The 16,129-nt window shown below is 35.7% G+C and overlaps 1 protein-coding gene across 1 annotated transcript in view; it reads right to left on the bottom strand.

Moving 5' to 3' along the window:
• Positions 1-5,731: 5,731 nt before the first annotated feature.
• The window catches only part of LOC117788638, a 101,588-nt gene continuing 91,190 nt past the window's right edge, over positions 5,732-16,129 (bottom strand). Inside the window, 11 exon segments of the mRNA XM_034627472.1 lie at positions 5,732-5,845; positions 5,912-6,052; positions 7,064-7,831; positions 8,020-8,025; positions 9,695-9,825; positions 11,480-11,546; positions 11,679-12,463; positions 12,500-12,727; positions 13,776-14,306; positions 14,377-14,929; positions 15,497-16,054. Coding sequence (XP_034483363.1) covers positions 5,774-5,845; positions 5,912-6,052; positions 7,064-7,831; positions 8,020-8,025; positions 9,695-9,825; positions 11,480-11,546; positions 11,679-12,463; positions 12,500-12,727; positions 13,776-14,306; positions 14,377-14,929; positions 15,497-16,054 — 3,840 coding nt within the window. The 3' untranslated portion in view covers positions 5,732-5,773.

Genomic DNA, 16,129 nt, shown 5'->3' with positions numbered 1-16,129 from the left:
AAGTCATATTTTTTGAATTGAGATATTTTTGTGTATTTTTGTTAAAATCGAAGTAAAGATTGGTAAAATTTAAGTATACAAATTAAACATAATTGACAAACACTAAGTTATTAGCTAAATTATTAGAAGCCCTTGAAAAAGCAACTTGGCCAAGCTGAAAAAAAACAATTATATTAAAAAACTTAAAGATGCCTATTCTGAATTACACTTTCGAATGAAATCCACAAAAAATCTTTTGAAACTGTCATGATTTAAGTCTCTACATATATGCATGAAATTGATTCGAATGTGGAATTCGGAACAGGCGGAGATATTAAAACATTTTTTCCAGTTAACCACAAAATTTGCTATTGTAAAAATATATGGATAATGAATATGCATTAAAAAATAATAATAATACTAGTTTTAAGGGGGTTCCCCAAAGATTGGAAACTTAGCAAAATTTTATGAGTCAAAACTTGATGTAGATGGAAATAAAAATGCATGCTCTATACATACATACATATATTCGGAGTAATAAAAAAATATGATATACTTATACATCTATATTGTAATCTAAACTGACAATGAAACGCATTCAAATCTATTAGCGACAATTGCAGAGATTGGTAATCCTGATAATGGCAGGAGGAGTAATATTTATATTATACATAAATATTGTTAGTCCTAAGTATATTTATGTAAGAACCGAGATACAACATAATATAACAAAATACGTGTTCGAACCTTTTTCAAATACAAATGAGTTCTCGAAATGAAATACATTGCAAAATGCATCAACCTAACATCAGCTACCAAATGGCGTGTTCCAACTCCCACACTTGACTCTTATTCACGATTAAGACATATATGAGGGAGAACAAAGATTGATATCTATTTCGATTGATTTAAATCCAATTTGTATTTTGTGCATGCGCTCAAAAGTATGCTGAAATTAAATGAAACTTGAAACTATTGATTTGAAATACAGATCAGAGCCTGAAAAAGTCTATAATTCGACACTGAAAGCAAAAATCACACATCCACATACACATACATATAGAACTCAATTAGCTGCATAATTTTATGAATATTCAACAAAATAAAAAAAAAAAACAAAAATGCTAATTCGCATTGAATTTTGATTGTTGTGTGTACAAAAGATAACAAACAAATAATTTTTGCCGAAACGAAAGTATATCCATTGATTGCATGTAAAAACTTAAATGGCGTAAACAAAATAAAAGCATAAACCAAAGTAAACAAACAATGCAAGTAAAAGTATTCATCAATAAATATTAATTCAAAACAACATTTCTGCGTCTTATTTCGGGAGATCAATTATTATAGCCATCTTAAAAGTATGCTACATTTTAATACATTTTAGTTTTTTACACTCAACAAAAATACATTGCACTATGGTCCGGATGACGATTTATTTTGGAAAAAAGTAATTTTTTAACTTGTTAAAATGAACGATTTTTTGACTGCGATGCATTCAAAATACTCCCAACTCAAATGTTGCATAGCCAAAATTTTAACATTGCCCAGCACTGTGTAGCAAACAGCTGTGGAACAGAGTTGATTTGAACAGAGAGCACATGAAACTGTTATTCCCATTTTTACGGTTAAATTTAAGTGTCTAACGACACTAATTAAGAAGCTTTTTTAAGAAAATTTTTCATGGATTATATTTGTTGTCGTTTTTTCATTGTGTTTATATATCTGCGTTGTTGAAAATCAACGTGCAATGTATTGTTATTTTTAATCCATTTCAATACCATTTCAATGTGCCCATTGACGTATAAATATTAAATCTGTACAATCGACAAAAAATAATACTTTTTTGTTTCATACAAAATGTCAGAAGTCGACCGATTGAACAATATGATATTATAAATGATAGTATTCCGATCTTTATAAATATTGGTAATAATAATATCACATACATACGTCTAGTTTGGTGAGATATTTTTTGGAAAAATAAAATTTTTATACAAAAAGTAACTTTTCAACCGATAATTCCTATTATTTCAATATGATATAGTTTTCCGATGTGGATAAAGTTTTAGCAACACGTTAGGAGCATAGTAACACACCTAGCCTGCAAATTTGGTGCGGATAGCTTAATAATCAAAAAATTTGCAAATCGCAGAATCCAAAATAAAGGCGGTACCACTCCCACTATTCTAGGCCATTTGCGTATTGATATTATAAGTTCAATGCAAAAAACTAGACAAAAAATCTTCATTCATTCTCGAGTTATTAATTTATTGCGAAAAATCGTTATCCGATTTTTACCAGACAACTCTTTTAAAATAAAGTGTTTCTTTCTCAAAAAACTACATACATTTTTCCTTTTTTATAGCCTGTGCAAATGTCCGTCTATCTGTCCGTATGAGCGGATCTCAGAGATAGTAATAGCTAGGAAAGCCCAATTAGGAATTTGGACTGCTTATACATAAGTCCGCAAGTTGACAAATCGGGGCCAATTCTACAAAAAGTTGCCACTGACTGAAAAAAAGTAAATAATCCCCTGCACTAGCAGAAATACCAGGTGAACAGAATCAACAGCAAGCAGGCTCTGCACATTGGGATTATTTTAAAGCAGCATAGATAATTTAAAAATTTTAAAAACATTTGATAGAAATCTAAAGCTTTGGGTGATTCCGAATTGTCGGTAAAAGTTGAAAAATATTTTCTGTGTTTATTTTACTCGTAAAATTTAATAAAAATCAATTAAAAATGAATTTAAAATATAATTTCATATTGTTTTTTGATTCAAAAAAGTTGTTCTTAAATTTTCATTACATTATTTTACAAATTATAACCTTTAAGGTCCCTAAAAAATTTGCGTATCATCGAAAATGTATTCTCCGAACTCAGTGAGCCATAAGTGGATTTTTTTAAACTAAAAAGCAAAAGAGTATCATACAACAAGCTTAAACGGACTTTTCTTTTTTTCAGTGGAAAATATGCTATGTCTATGTATTAATGTCCACTTTGATAACGAAGCATTCAAAGAAGTAGACTTTTATAAGAAGATATTTATAGTTAAATAAATACACACATTTTGTTGTTTGTTTTTCTTCTGTTTATTATGCTCAATTTTTGGTTTGACTTTGTGTATATATTTTTGTTACGCATGCGATTATATATTTCCATTTTGTTTTTTGTTATTCTTTCATTTATATATTTTGTTGCTTTAATTTGTTTTCATTAGTTTCTTGTTTTGGTTTGGTTTAATTCGCCTTTACAAATATTCATCGATTTGTTTTTCTTACATCATTTCTATGCAATTTATTTAATAAATATTTGTTGTTTTCTTTTTTATTTTCATATACTCATTAGTTAATGCATACATATTCATATACATATACATATATATGTATAAATAATTTACACAAAAAAAAAAAAAAAAATTAAACAATTATATTCTTACATATTTTTTTGTTTCGATTTTGTAATTTACTTGCTGCGCTTTTTCGCCGTTTTATTTTTGGGTTTTATGCATTTCTTATTTGCCTCTTTATTATTTTAGTTCTTTGTTTTGTTATTTATGTTTGCTTTTTGCTTGGCTTTTTCGTGCTGATCCAAAGTTAGTGCTAAGGGGCCCATTGCTGGATGTACCATGGGCGGCTGAAGCTGTATATATATATATATTTATTAATTTAATTTTTTTTATAATATTATTATTTTGTATTCATTGTTGGTGGGCGTGGGCGTGGCCAGTGGCGCCCCCGTCTACCGGATCAAAAGCCGCACAAAAAACGATGCAAATGCAAATGTTTGTTTTGTTTAAGTACATGAATCTGTTTAAATATTAAGCACATTGTTGTTGTTATTTTTGTTTTAATTTTTACTTTGTTGTCAAGCGAGTATTTTACATAGAAATGCAATAATAGCATGTTTGTGTGTTTATGTATGACTTTATTAGTACATATTTATATGTATGGATTTATGTATGTTATGTTATAGGTATACATAGTTAGTTAGCATATATTATAGTATATAGTATATGTATATATATAGAAATGTTAGCGTTTGCATTGGTTTTACATTTCTCCCTAATCTCTCTATCTCTATCTCTTTCTCTATTTCTGTTTCTTTCTCTTACATTCTTTCTATTTCTTTCTATCAACGTGTTTAACGAGTAGTAGCACAATTTTTGGACGAAGATGGTTCTTGAAATCGAAGCGTCTAAATGTCTATATAGGTGAATGTGTGTGAGTATATATCTGTTTATGTATTAGTGTGTGTGTGTGTATCTATGTGTATTACTGTGTCTGTGTGTGTGTGTGTGTGTGTGTTGTGTAGTAAGCTTACTTAACCAAGTCAAAAGCAGCCGAAAAAACTAAAGCAGAAAACTTTGGATAATTGATTAATACTTAAGCGCTGCTTACAAATTTACATAGTACATAAACAAATACTTAGCATTAAGGTTATAGCAATACATATGCCATATATACATACACACACACACACACACACTTACATACTTATATATATATATATATGTCTGTGTATATATGTATATAGAGCTAAACATATGTATGTTTTGGTTTTTCTATAAGGTAAAGCTGACAAACTTTACAATTTGGTTTGAAATCGTTTTTTATAGTATATACCTATACACGTAAATATATGCATGTATCTATAAATCCGAAACTCTTTCGATATATGTATATATATATATACTTATGATGAGCACATACATATGTATGCACATATATATGTATTTAAACAAAAGCAATGCCTTGACTGACTTTTTGACGGGGAGTTTTAGTTGTTCTCTCTTCTTCTGTTTTCTTCTCTTCTTGTGCATGTTACATTTTTACATAACTGTATGTATATATATATATTTGTTGTATATATAGGCATATATGGTATATTGATATATGGGATGGATTAGGAGGCATTGCAATTGTAACAATTTTTAGTATTCTCTAGGTTTCTCTCTCTCTCTCTCGCTCTCTTTCTTCCTGTCTCTCTGTCTCGGCGCGCACTTCAACTAAGCTAAGGACGTTTTCGCAAAAAGGTCATCGTAATAGATATATGGATACACATTCATTTATATATGTACACATATATAGTCATATGTCTGTATGCATGTCTGTATGTTATATTTACCCGATCTGAACCCAGGCAGTCGCCTCTGCTCTCTTTCTCTTTCTCTCTCTCTCTCTCTTTCTCCCTGTCTCTCTCTGCACAGTTATTAATCTATTAGTTTTCTAAGCATTTGCAAGAAGCCGTGCGAATTTCCCACTCTTCTTTCATTTAATTTTTTCTAGTTCTTCTTTCTCTTTTGTTATATATATAATTCTTTTTTGGTATTTACCCTTAATTTTTTTTTCTTTTATTTTTTTGGTTTTAGTTACGTTTATCTTTGGAACAAAAGGTTTACGCTTTTATTTGTCGTATGCTTCCACAATCGTATTCTTCTGATTCCCCCAAGTTCTACCCATAGCTATAATCTAGTAAAAAAAAGGGAATACAACGCAATCGATAGCGAAATTATATAACGTTGTCTGTTGGATATAAGTACATATGTATATATAGAAGTATATCGGCGTTATATCAACCTAAAGCTATACACATACATATATAATATATAGATATATATATAAGTATATATACTATATCATTACATTTAAACTGTCTTCGTTTTGAGTGTTAGTTAACAACAATAATGCTGACTAAATTGCACACGCTCTATCTCTTGTTCTCCTTTCTCTCCCTCTCTCTCTCTCTCTTTTTCGATCGATTAATCGCTTAACATATCGATAGTTATCGCTTATATATATATGGGATTCTCCTGGCCAGTTAACAGGCGAAACATTGATGTGGGCATCGTTTTCATCAGTATCTGTAAATATACAATATGAATATAATTATGGATACCTGCAACACTCATGAGTGCATTCAGACTTACCTCGCCCACAGATGTGGCCAGCAAATTGACGATCTTCTCGTGTGGCACAGCCACCACGCTCTGGTTGTTGATCTCAATGATGCGATGACCCACCCGAACACCACCGCGTTCCGCAATGCCACCACGCAACAGACTGCAAATCTGTGAAGAGATTTTATTAATATTGCATGTATATGTATTTAGATTTTCACAATTATTCAAATGCTTAGCACTACAAGATTTACTTAAAAACTTATTCGTTTATTTTGAGTCGATTCGGAATATAATAAAATTAGTATTATAACATGTAAGTATTATATTTATACAATCCGAAAAAAAAACCGGTTCTGGTTTCGCTTCCGGTGCGTCTCCAAACAACTATTTCGGGTCCGGTATCAGTTTCGATAACATTTTTTTTCAAGGCAAGTTTTTAAATTACAGATAGCAACATATAGCATTTTGATTTTAAGCAACACAGATATATAAAAAAAAAACAAACCACAATGAATATAATCCATGATAAATTTTGTTAATAAAGCTTTTAAATACGTATTGTAAGACAATTCAAATTAACCTTAAAAATGAGAATATCCGTTTCATGTGCTCTTTGTTCAAATCAACTCTGTTTAACAGCTGAGTGCTGAACAGTGTTGAGAAATGTTAAAATTTTAGTTATGCAACATTTGAGCTTGATGTGTTTTGAATACATCGCCATCAAAAAATCGGTACTTTGAACATGTTTATAAAATGACTTAATTCCTAAAAAATCTTCATTCGGACGATACTTCGTGGTACAAGCTTTTCGTTTTTTGGTTCTTGACTAATAATTTATTTCGGTTACGGTACTAAATGTGAAACGGTTATTTTCGGTTAACAGTTCCGGTATTTAATTTCAGCTTTATTTTCGAAAAATAAAAATTAAAACTAATCAGAGCAAAGATGTTTTCTTCTTTTTTATACTTAGTTATTTGTACTTGAATAAAATAAAAGAAATTTGTATGATTACTTAAACAATTTTTGTTTCAAATAAAATGTATTACTAATTAAATTACTTTTAACTATAAATTATTCTGATGATTACGATATTTTGAATTAAATTAGTTATTTTGACTCGAATGTGTTATTGTATAATTAAGTATTCGATCATTGTATGCTTTTAGCATTCCCACTTACCACGCCATTTTGGACGCTGAATCCGAGCTGATATTTGGTCTCGGGTCGCTTGATCTTGACCTCGACGACGGGGGCACAGGGCACAACTGTGAACTTGACAACGGTTTGGTTCTTCGTATTCTTGATGTACGTCTGGCAGGTGGAGAGTGGCAATCCGACCAGACTCAGTCCATTGATAGCGATCAGTTGATCACCGATATTCAATTGACCACAACGGGCTGCCGCACCGGAGCTCATCAGATTGGCAATAACAACTGTGGGCAACATTGAACCCCAGCCGCTTTCAACGATAACCACACCGAGTATTTCCCCCTTGGCCTTGGGCACAACGACCTCCTTTTGCAGTTCCTTTTTGGCAAAGATCTCGAGCTCGTCGCCAAAGATCTCCTGGCTGTTGAGAACCTCCTGATAGTCCATCTCCTTGACAAAACGATGATCCTCAATGCCATTCGCCTTAAGGAACTCCATGTAGGCCACCTGAAAGGCCTGACCAATCGATTGAGCTATAAACTGTGCCTCATCGCTCTCAAACACATGGCATATCATCTTTGGGGTGCGATTCGGTTTTGGGGCATCATCGATATCCTGTGGCACGAATCGACGACGCGCCATCAGCACGACAAGATCCCCGATATCGGCTATATAGGAAATAGTGCGCAGTGCATGATCCATCATTATCTCTTTCAAATCCGTATTCAGCACCATTATCTTCTCTGTCGATATGAACAGATCCACCTCTGTACTTGGCTGTACATCGCCATCGGGTGCCTGAAAAATATAGCACAACAGTCATCACTAAATAAATATATCCCATAAAGAATATTGAAATCATCAAATTAGTTTCATTCTTTTCAAATTGAAGCTTCGCTTAAGAAAACAAAAATAAAACAATACAATTTGGTGGCAATTCAATGTTGATAAAGTTGACTTCATTCGATTGTTCGATTACTACTTACCAGCGCCTATCGAATGCCAATTTTGTATATCGATTGTGGTGTATGTTTGTTTATTGCATGGCGATACGTGGATTCGATTGCGTTCGTTACACGGTTACGGAATACGAAATACGGAATACGGTTACGAATACGGTTTACGGATACGGCAAATCATGGCAACAAATTGATGCATGTAGAAATAAAACAAAAGAAACATACGATTATAATCAAAAGTTATATGAGTATTATTCAATTTTTGATTTAAATTGGATGATTGCTACAGTTGAGAAATTTAAAAAGGATCTGTCAATCTTGTAAATAGCTTAAGAATTTCGTTAATTTTGGAAATTGAAAGTTGTGCGGCTGGCGGGTAATTGTATTTAGATTGTAATTAATAGCAGGGACCGTAACAGTTATAATTTTTAAAATAAAATTTTTGAAATAAAAATTATTTGCTGATTTTTATAAAAAACGTTGAAATATAACTATTAATTTCAATTTTGATTTTAAAAATTAACAATAATTATTAATTTCTACTTTTATTATGAAAATTAAAAATAATTATAAATTTAAATTTTTAATTTATACATGAAAAATAAAATTTATTTATCAATTATTATTATAAAAATTGAATAAAAATTGAATGTAAATATCCTTTGAGCCAAGTGGCGTTTTTCCAAAATCTTAAAATATTTATGATGTGTGACTCAATTCTTTTCATATGATACACTACACGACCTTAATGGACGTATTTTAAGGATGTTTAAGGTATTGATATTTACGCTGGATTTCTATTCTTCAATTTTTAGAATAGAAATTGACAAATAATTTTTATTTTTGATTTTTGATAATACAAATTGAAATTAATAATTATTTTTGATAATTGATTGACAAATAATTTTTAATTTTGATTTTTATAATAGAAATTGAAATTAATAATTATTTTTAATTTGTATAATAAAAATTGAAATTAATTATTATTTTCAATTTTTTAAATAAAAATATGAAATAAAATTTACTATTCATTTTTTTTATAAAAATGTTTTTGTTGTCAATTTTTTAAAGTCATAACTATTATTTGCAGTTCCTGATTAATAGTGAGTTGAAAGTGGACATTCAACCAAGTTGTTCAATAAGTGCAAGTTTACTCAAATGCATAAATATTTGGTAAGGTTGCTGACATATTGTAAGAACATTCATAAAACAGTCAAGTCAATTAAATTAATTGTGTTTTCAACAAAATATTTGAAAAATCGGTCAATTGCTTAATTCCAGGAGGAAATTGCAAGTTGAAACAGACAATTTATGTTAAGAACAGTTATAAGTTGTTTTATATTATCTTCAATTAGTTTATATATTGAATTGACGACGCATTGGTTGAGCAATAGAAGTAATTTTAAAACAGATTGCTTAATTCAATTGCAGTAAACTTAATAGCAGTTGAAAAATGTTCAACATTTAGTTGAATTGAGAAATGGCTTTAATCAGCTTTAAATTGAATGTGTATTGAATAAATATTTATAATTGACGGTTGAATGGATAATTGAATTGCTATAGTCGGCACACGTGTTGAGTATTTTGAAATGGATTTGCAGGATTACAACTAGAAATTAAGTATGTATTGAAAATGTTAAAGCTAGATGGTTGAAGGTTATGATTAAAGCAAAGGCAAAATGGAATCGTGCAACAACTTCACCTTGATCCGCGATACGGCTTCCTCGGCCTGCATCATGCGTGTCGACTTTGTGGGTTGACCCTCGCAGACCAGCTGCGTGGAGCCCAAGTATTTGGCCCGAAATAGAACACCCTCGATTAGCACTGCTCCGCCTGTTTGTGGTTGTGGTTGATGTGATTGTGATTGTTGATAAAGAGAGAAATCGATTAGTAAGTACGCTAGTGTTATGAATAATTTGTGAGTGTATTCGTTTATTTTTGGTAACATATAAATTATTGTGTTTTCGTTGTTGTTACAAGTCCAAGGTGTACTACACATAAAAGTTAGCAAGGGTAGTCCCTAAAGTACGAATACCTAAACTATTTTCGGTTAAATGAGGTTATGTTTAATTTGCTGAGGTAAACATAGGTTTTTTTTTAAAGGTTCGTCAGTTTAATGTACACTGATAGAAAAAGAAATTGTGAAATTATAATTTGTACGTCAAGAACTAAGAATTCTAAAAAAATAGAGAAAACATTTTAATTGCAAGACAATATAATTTTGAATCATTTCAAATTTTTGTTATAAGATGTCTTATTGAAAATTAAATACTTCTGATGAAAATTTTTAGTTTTGGAAATCTTCTTTATCAGTACAGTCAATCTAGATATTTCTCTATTAATTAGTTTGATTTTAAGATGTATGTAGGGTACATACAAAACCGGGGTAAAGGAAATTTGTTGTTTATCTTAATAGTTGTTATACTTCCGGAACAACCCTTGTATTTTCCTGCCATGAAAGAATTAATAAAATGATAGGAAATTCAATATTATATATATACGAATATTTGTAATTAATACACCTTGAACAAGTATGTATGTATGCATGTGTGTGTGTGATTAGTAGGTTATTTGTGTGTATAATTGTTACTGTTAGTTGTTGTAACTTAGTTGGTACTACATATTGGAATTGTATCTTACAAAGTATTTGTACACACACACAGACACAGTAAAATGAACGAACGAACGGAGAAACGGAGGAACGAACGAACGATGCATGCAATAAACGTAAATTTTGGCAATAAAATATGCGAAAGAAAAAAAATATATTTATATAAATATATATAGATAAAGATATATACGATTAGCAAATTTTGTTTCACGATTATTATTTACGAATACCCTAAGAATTACGTAAATACTGGATCAAATTATTTGAAATACCCCTGCAGACAGCGTTAAATAAAACAAACTTATATTTATAGCATATATACGTATATTAAGTATACGTATCCGTAGATGTATATATAACTATGCGATAACAGCTTTTAGTGGAGATAATAGATAATATCTAATTGATTAATCGGACGACTATATCTTCTAGCTGCCATTAGAGTAGTGTTTCAAAATGTCAACCTTTTTTCAGTAACATAATAAAATTCAATATAAAACAGTTTTGGTTGCACTTAAAATATTGTCAATATCGGATTAATGTGTCTTAAATGGATAACAATGTAGTTTTGATGTCTGCACGGATATTTCCTGCTCGGCAAACCGAGTTATATTGCTCTTTCCTGCTCTGGATTGATTGCCCAAAAAAGTATGCTATGATTTTTTATTTTTAAGTAAAGAACTTTCCCAAGGAAAACTTGAACTGCAGAAGCAAGAACAAGAAAGAGCAACAACAATTTACATATATATATACGATACACGTGATACGGCAATACAAGTTATACAGTTATATATATGTAGTTATACATAAGATGTTTAAATATTGACACTAAAATTGCAACAATTGAACGAAGGATAAACCCAATGACATTTTTACCTTCTTTGCTCTTACTCTTTTTGACTTTTTTCTCGCCGCTGTTGCTGTTGCTGCCAGCGCCGCTGCCGCTGCTGCCGTTGTTGCTGCCGACGGCAACGTTGTTGTTGTTGCTCGTGTTGTTGCTGTTAATGTTGATCGAGCTGCTGTTGTTGCCATTGCCGCTGGGATTGTTGCTGTTGCTGCTGTTTGTGTTGTTGACATTGTTGGCGACAGGATTCGCATTGGCAGTCGCAACACCACCAGCACCACCAACACCACCTGCACCACCAACACCGCTTGCACCATTAATGCTGCCATTGTCCACATCAAGTTTGATGACACTTGGTGCTGAACGCTCCGAACCGCCGCCATTGTTGGGACTGCCGAGGGCGGGCAATGTGGCAGCCACCACAGCGGAGGCAACCACATCCGCAGCGGTGGCAGCTGTCATGCCACAAATATCATGTCCCGTGCTGTGGGCCGTCTTGGTGGGCGACTTATCGCTGTGCTCCGATGAGCTGCGCGAATGACTACGTTGCACATTGACCAAATCGAGCAACTTGCCACCGTTGGAGCCGCTGAGACTCGCCGCACTCTTGGGCGGTATCGGTGGCGGCAGTTCGGGTGTGGAGCTGAGCAGTGCATTGTAGCCATTGCGTGTCTTGGTGCTGGCCAACTGTTGCTGCTTGGGCGAGATTTTGGAGAGCAGCGAGCTGCGCGGCTTGCGATCCCAACTCTTGTTCTCATCGTAGTAGCCCTGATCATCGAGTCTCTGATGGCCCAGCAGGCGATCCGTTTCAAGATCTGTGTCGACATCCTCCTCGTCGGCGCTGTGGTTCTTCGAGTGGTTGTCCGAGCTGGATTCGAGCAGCGCCTTGCCGGCACCACCGTCCAAATGCCGTGACAGCCACACGGGTGAGTTCATCACAGGCGAAGGCGAAGGCGAGTGCGAACGCTGCGTCGACTGTTGCATGTTGTTGCGCTCTGGTATCGGCGGCGGTGGTGCTGCACCACCAACACAGACACTGGCACCACCACCACTTCCGAGGCCATTGCTGCTGCAATTGCTGCCCGCACTGCGAGGCTTTGCCACGCCCATGCAGGCGGTGGGCGAGCTACGCTGCAGCGTCGAAGTCAGCGGCGTGTGCTTGCCCCCTTGCCCCGTTTGCAACAGATCCACGTCCACGGCACTGCAGTTGGGCTTGCGGTGGGGCGCAGGTGCCGGCGGCGGTGGCGTCATCTGCACCATGTCCGGACGATGGAAAACGCCTGCAGAGCGAGGGGAGAACGTTGAGTTTGAAAATTACACACATTTCCATTTCATTTTCTTTACTTCACTTCTTTTCATCTTCCAATCTCTTTTTCTACACATTTCATTATAATTCTAGCAGAACCATTTTAACTCTTTCAATTTCATTATATCCAACCTTGACTAATTTCTACTTCTTACACAATTTTCATTTCTTCTAAAATTTCCATTTACTTTTCATTGGTCCTCAACTTATTCTGTCCTTTTTCTCCTATATCTCTTTTTCTGCCTACCATCATTTACAATGTCCTTCCAACTCTTTGTGTCTTAATTTTTTTGTTTCATTTACATCACCCTGTCCTATCCCCTTCTTCTAGTCATCATTTTATCCAATTTCTCTCACTTTCATTTGATTTCTCTCAGTCTTCACATTTCTTCTTAACTTATTTTGAAATCTTGTCTCACTTTCTTCGGCCTTAACCTTTCTTTCTATTTCTCATCTCATCTACCCACTTTTGTCAAACTTTTAGTTTCTTCTCCACCTGTCCTTTTCACTTTCTTCTATCTTAATATCCTTATATTCCTTACACTTTCCTCTTATTTTTCCCTTAACCATCAATTTGCTGATATCTTGTCCTAAATTTTCTGATTACTTCTTAGCTCTCCTTAATCCATCTAATATTTTAATCTTTCCCTACTTTTATTTTTTTTTTCCTTTTATTGTCTGTGTTTACTTCTTTGATATTCTTACGCTAACTCTTCACTTCGCTTCTTTACTCTCGTCACTCTTCTTACTTTAGAATCATTCCCTTTCTTCCTTCTATTCCCTTCGTTTACCTCCTTTATATTCTTACCCTAACTCTGATCTCTTCGCTCCTTACTCTCGAAAAAACTTCTCAATTTCCAACTTTTTCTTCTTTTACCTCCTTCATGTTCTTGTCCTAACTCTTCACATCTCTTATAATCTAATACTCTCGTAATCTTTTCACATTATTTATATATTTCCTCCAGTTCCCTTCATTTTCCCCACATTATATGACTTAGTTTATTTAGGAATCCTTCACTTACTGATAGAATAGAGCGAATCCAACTCGGGATCAATGTTCTTGAACACTTTGTTGTTGCTGTTGCTGTTGCTGCTGGGACTCTGTCCGAGCAGTTCCCTTTGCTGTGGAAGCTGCGGTTGTTGTTGCTTGATTAAACCATTGTTGGGACTTGTGTGACTGAGCTGATGTCCAATCCCATTGCTGTCCGTGGTGGATGCGGTCAGATTGTGCATGCTGTTCAAGCTGTTGTTGGTCGAGATGCGTTTCATGTCCATCAGCATGGAGATGCCACCGCTGCCACCAATGCTGGTGCTGGCGCTGAGACTGCTCTGTCCCTGTCCCTGACCCTGACCCAGAAGATGACCCTGATTCTGGTTCTGATTCTGAGCTACCTGTGCGAGCTGTTGCAGGTTCTTGTTGTTGTTATTGTTCTCGGTGTCGCTGGTGTGTCCCGATGAGAGGCCATCCTCCAGCACGGGCATTGCCGAGGCATAGTACTTGGCGTAGTTCGAACACGAGGTGGACACACCGCCATTCATCTCCCCGGAGAGACCTATTAAGCGAAGATAAACACATTAGTTATTTAATGAATCCATTCGATTTGAGGACTCGAGGTTACTCACTATCCAGATCGCCACAGTTGGAATCGTAGTCGGTGGTCTCCGGTGAGTAGCGATAGTTGTGACCTCCAGTGATTGCTCCGCCCACGTTTTGGCCAACACTCTGTCCCAATGCGCTGCCACTGCCAGTGCTCAGCAGTTGATTGTGATTGAGACCATCCTGGTCTCCCTCACGCTCACCGCTGCTCCGACTGGCCGAGTCCAGGAAGAAGTCAAAGTCCCGCATCAATGGACTGCCACTGTAATGTCGTGGCAACTGTGCTGGCCTCGATTGCAGCTGTGCTTGCAACTGCAACTGTGACTGCAGCTGCAGCTGCGGTTGGTTGTAGGACCCATAAACGTGCCTCTCCGATGCGGGTGCCTGTTGCAGTTGTTGTTGCTGCTGCTGCTGCTGTTGTTGTTGTTGTTGTAGTTGCTGTTGTTGCTGGCGATAATCTTGCTCCACGTGCTCATCTTCATCATCGACATCATCGTTCTCATCATCTTCCTCCTCTTCCTCCTCGTCCAGTTCCTCCTCGTCGCGCTCAAAGTTGCTATGGAACTCGTACTGTATATCCTGAAAGGAAGAGAGCAAGAGAGAGGGAGAGAGGGAGAGAGGGAGAGAGGGAGAGAGAGCGACAGATATATAGAGTGGAATTATTATTAAGTAACGACAGAGAATGAGAATAAGATTAATGTTAAGTAGCTGCTACTATTGGAGTGGAGCTAATGCGAGTTATTTAGGCAGGCTCTAGACTCTTCAGTCCCTCCCAACCCTCTTCAAAACGCTCTTCCTACTACTTTCTCCTTTATCCTACCCCCTTTTTAGCTTGGCTTATTTCAGTTTAACTGGTAGCATAATTTTTGTATTATTATTCGCTTCTTTTCGCATCGCATTGCATTCCATTCCATTAGTTGAACAAGTTCGGTCCAGGCCGAGGGGTCCTTTTTAGGCAGAGTGGCAGGGTGTCCCACCTCCCTCCACTCCTGTCAAGCTGGTCACATTGCCTGCGGAACAGTGCCTGACACTAGCTTGTCGCTGTGTGACCTCATCCTTTGACCCGACAGCCTGATACCCTTTTCACACCTTACGCTACCCCATACCTTTCCTATCTCCTGCCCGACCCGTTCTAGTCTTACTTACAATGCTGTCAACGTCGCTGCCATTCTCCATAATGGGTTGCTCGTCGTTCGAGGGGCACTTGAAGAACTCCTCCAGCACTTTGCGCGTCTCAGAGAACTCGTAGAGGTAATCAAAGGTCGAGGATTTTGTATGCAGGCTCAATGGAATAGGGTTGACACCCACACCCGCTGTTGTCGAGCTGCCCACAAATGCAGTTGTTGCTGTTGTTGCTGCTGCCGCTGCTGCTGTTGCAACTGTAGCCACTGTTGTTGTTGCTGCTGCTGTTGCTACTATCGGCGGAGGCGTAGCTGCCGCACAGCTTGTCAACTCATTGGGCGTGGCCGTAATGGCCGCCTCGGGCGTGGTCAGGTCGGATATGGTGCCAATTTCAGATACATCATTGCTCGTATCCTCAGCATTGTTATCGCTGCTCAGTTGCTTAATGTTGTTGTTGTTATTGCTATGATTGCTGATGTTGTTGTAGGGCTGCTGTTGTTGCTGTGTCAGCGGTTGTTGCATCGCTTGCGGTGGTTGCGGCGGTGAGCTGCTGCGTAGCTCACGTGGCGGCGATATTATGCGCTGTAAAGTGAATGAAACAGGATTATTGCACTAAACGATATTCGATCGACGATATACAATTTGCGTGATATAATT

This window comes from Drosophila innubila, chromosome X (assembly GCF_004354385.1).
Source record: "Drosophila innubila isolate TH190305 chromosome X, UK_Dinn_1.0, whole genome shotgun sequence".
NCBI classification, from domain to species: Eukaryota; Metazoa; Arthropoda; class Insecta; order Diptera; family Drosophilidae; genus Drosophila; species Drosophila innubila.
The sequence above is the reverse complement of the archived record's forward strand: the minus strand, read 5'-3'. Positions and strand labels throughout refer to the sequence as shown.